Below are 3,806 nucleotides of genomic sequence, written 5' to 3' on the forward strand. Positions count from 1 at the left end.
GAACGTATAAACTTAATTAAATGCGTATTCAATTGTTCTTAAATTATTACAATAATATGTTGATTATCAAAAAAAACTAATAAGCGCAAATTTTAACAAATATAAATTCTTATTAAAATGTACGATCATATTTAAATGTAAATTAAAAACAAATTTTATGTTTAAAAAAATTAAGAGAAAATCATATGGTTACCACATAGTGAAAACTTGGTTGCCTGACAATTTAAATGTCATGTTGAAAGTGTGTCAAAAAGATATTTACTTTTTATCGTAAACATTATTTTTTCGTTTTACGGCTCTTCCGTGCAGTTTAAATTTGTTAACTTGCTGAATTCTGCGGAAACATTTACTTTGTTTTACAGTATGCTTTCTGAATTGAGGGCATGATGGGTTACAAAGCGGCTATCCAAGTTTTAAAGTGCGTGTACACATACCTCTATTTTTTTTTGGATTCTTCTATTCTATTGCAATTGCAGGAAGGCAGATCTCCTGAAAGCCAAGGTTACCAGGAAATGCGACCTGTTGAATGATTTGGAGGCATGGACTGATCAGCAACAGTTGCAGACCATATACCATCAGGTGCTGGTTCTCGACTTGGAGTATGCTCTGGATAAAAAAGTTGAGCAAGAACTGTGGACATTGGGATTTAAAAACCACATCTCCACATTACAAGAACAGGCCAGAGATAAAAAGGTATTTCTGATAAGATATTATTGGAGAATCTTTTTATTTATGTGATTGTATTGCAGAATCCACGCCGAGCAGAGGCTCAGGCATTACTATCTTGGTGTTTAGAAGCAGCTTCCGGTTTTTATTTGACACTCCTGCAGGAGTTGTGCTCAACCTATGACTTGGATCTGCCATTTAGGAAGAGTGTGATTTCATTTGGTAAACTGAAGAGCCATAATTTCAATGAGCCCAGTAACATACCACAATCATCCTCATGCTTGTACATCTGTCAGTACTGCTTGATTCATTTAGGAGATATTGCTAGATACAGAAATGAGAAACAGCAAGCAGAGAGTTTTTATAAGTACATATTATTTACATGTATTTAAGTTACATTTATTTATTTTTTCACATTTTTAGGCATGCTATATTGGTTAGTCCATTTAGTGGACACCCATATAATCAGTTAGCTTTGCTTGAGGCTAGTGAAGGTGACAAGTTATCAACCGTTTTTTACTACGTTAGAGGTATAGCTTTAAAGAGCCCTTTTCCCGCGGCCTCCACCAATTTGAGTAGGACTTTAGCAGCGTCCTTAGACAAAGACGAGTAACTAATGCATAATATCTACACCGTGACAATATCCTCATATCTTTTAATTACAGACCTATGTTCGAGATGCAACCTAAGATGACGGTTAACGAATTTATACGCGTTTTCCTCAGGGCACATTCACTTCTCCACACAGACTACGATTTGATACAGGCTAGGATTTGCGTAGAGAGTATCACGGCAGCTCTTACGGCTTTAATCGCAACCCAAAGTTTCACAACTGATAGTCTTGTCAAGATGACTGTAATCAACTTGTATGCTTTGAAACACACCGTCGGTGATGATGTCATGAAGTGCGAAGATTTAACCGAAGACGAGAGACAAGTCAGAGCCTTAATTTTGGATCTGCTTGCTGGTTCTTTAAGTGCTTTTTTGTTACCTGTTTACACGTTGAAAGCGGACCAAAGTATCTTAAGTTATTACGCCTTACCAGCAAGTAATTCATTCATTAAATCTAATTGATTATTATTTTTTTACTTTACCTTTGTTTTAGTACGTTTGATTTTGATGTGGATTCAAAAAGAACCGCAAGTGTTGACCGATCCCGTTTTCGCTAAACGCCTGCAGATTTGGCCTGGATGTTGTAAGCTTTTGAACACTCTGCAAAATCACATTAAGGATGACAATTACGATAAGTGTAAGTTGATACTAACATTAATATAACATAGTTATATTTACTTTTTATTAACATAATCAACTTCAAGTAACTTACAAATCAAAATTATTATTGATGTTTATAGGTATCTTTATTGTAATATTAATATATTTTTTAGATGATAAAGTACCATTGTCATATGACAAAGAGTTACGTGGATTTGTACCATTGAGTGATTCTCTTGATGTATATGATTATGCTTCTGAGCCGCTTCCTGACGAGTTTGAAATTCATTTGAGAGCAAAACGATTACTAGCTTTCGGCCAATGGATAACTACTTATGATGTGAACGGAAGCAAATTGATGATATGGTAAGGTTATTGAATCAAAATTGGTTTTTGACTTACTTAAATCGATTGTTGTTTCAGTTCCGAGGAAGGTAAACTGCTTCATTTTGAACCCGCATGCATTCAGCCGGATCCTACGATTCAGCTGTTAGAAGAAATGAAATCGTTCAAAGTGGAAGAGACGAAAAAAGTGCATGAGAAGAGAGTTGGGATTTTGAAGCCTCAAGGATCACTGGAGAAGTCCAGGGAAGAAAGAGTTCAGGTGAAGGGTTTGGAAGAGGATGTAGCAAGCGCGCAGAGAATGGATTCTAATAAATTAAAGCGCATCACGCAAAACGTGGCACTTCAATCGATCTACAAGAAGATAGAAGAGAACAAGCAGGTGAAATTTAGCGCTGAAACAACGGATAAAGATAAGTCGCCGAAATTGAAGAGGCATCCACAGGTTTCAATGCAACCACTGCCTCCATACATGCGCGGCATCGTCGAAAATACCCAGAACAAGGACTTCTTTTCCTACCCTCAGCAGCAACAGCAATCCCTTCCTCCTAATCCTATTTTCAATAATGATACGCTGAAACAGAAAATGCAGTTCCCACCACCGAACATGATGAATACAATGCCACCAAACTTCTCTTCGGAAAAGATGCCCACCTTCAACATGCCCCCGTCTTACAACAAAGAGGAGAGGCCGAATAATTGGTGGCCAAATCAACCGAATTTTCCGCAGAACGATTTTTACCGCCAACAGCCGCCTCCACCATTTCCTCCCCCCAATCACAACCACATCGACGTATTTAATCTATCGCCTTGGAGCAACAATAGCTACAACGCTTCAAATTCTAATAATCTATCGATGAGACAAGCCATGCTAAATGAAACTAAGAACAACAACGTAAGTATTCCATAAAAATACCAAATATTCTTTTAGAAACTCTTCGTTTTCTCTTTGTAGATCGTGAATAACGCTCCTGGTTATTCTTTGTTTAATCCAACAAGCTGGACTCCGAACCTTCCTGGACAATTGAGGACACCGAATCAACAGCAGCCGCCTCCTCCGAATCCTCAGTCGCATCACCATCAGTCTCTTTTCAGCGGTGGCAGTGGTCCGCAATCGCTTCAGCAGCTCCTAGAACAGCAGAATCAATTTCAGAAAGGCGATACTTGAGTAGTCCTTCAAACAGACGCACGATGAGACAAAAACCTCTTTCTTGGGGCACCAATTACCACTACATGCTTCGCATGCAAACCCGTAAACATATGCTATTTGTTCCATAAACACATAAATAAAATGAAATGCGTACTAGAACTTTATTGTAAATCAGGATCAAAAAGGAAGCCAAACAAAAATGAATAAATTATTTGTTCGAATCAGAAAAAATATAATTATCATAACGATTCTAACAATATAGTAAAGGATAAATTAACTAACTTAATTTATTTAGTTTTAAATTAACATATTTAGTTCTATCAATATTATTATTATTCATGAATATTTTCTCCATATCGCACGTACATTTACACAAATACCTCATCTCATGTTAAAGTCACATTTAAAAAAAAAGAAAAAAAAAAATGAAAGAAAC

At 36.7% G+C, this 3,806-nt stretch overlaps 1 protein-coding gene across 1 annotated transcript; it reads left to right on the forward strand.

Annotated features, from left to right (window-relative positions):
* The first annotated feature begins 222 nt into the window (after positions 1 to 222).
* Positions 223 to 3,529, forward strand: LOC108563201 (protein SMG7-like). The gene is made up of 9 exons (XM_017921808.1): positions 223 to 418; positions 477 to 693; positions 750 to 1,033; positions 1,090 to 1,275; positions 1,332 to 1,714; positions 1,772 to 1,915; positions 2,052 to 2,244; positions 2,302 to 3,115; positions 3,176 to 3,529. Exons 1-9 carry the CDS (start codon positions 384 to 386, stop codon positions 3,386 to 3,388), a joined length of 2,469 nt encoding a protein of 822 aa, XP_017777297.1. The 5' UTR covers positions 223 to 383; the 3' UTR covers positions 3,389 to 3,529.
* Positions 3,530 to 3,806: the final 277 nt, after the last annotated feature.

The sequence above is a fragment of the Nicrophorus vespilloides genome, unplaced genomic scaffold (genome assembly GCF_001412225.1).
Source record: "Nicrophorus vespilloides isolate i.1.1-1 unplaced genomic scaffold, Nicve_v1.0, whole genome shotgun sequence".
Lineage (NCBI taxonomy): Eukaryota > Metazoa > Arthropoda > Insecta > Coleoptera > Silphidae > Nicrophorus > Nicrophorus vespilloides.

Bases quoted from the DNA above. Each gene is read 5' to 3' on its own strand.
- LOC108563201 (XM_017921808.1), top strand. From the start codon at position 384: ATGATGGGTTACAAAGCGGCTATCCAAGTTTTAAA. The intron at 1,276-1,331 runs GTAACTAATGCA...TTTTAATTACAG, and splicing joins GCGTCCTTAGACAAAGACGA to ACCTATGTTCGAGATGCAAC. The intron at 1,715-1,771 runs GTAATTCATTCA...CCTTTGTTTTAG, and splicing joins TTATTACGCCTTACCAGCAA to TACGTTTGATTTTGATGTGG.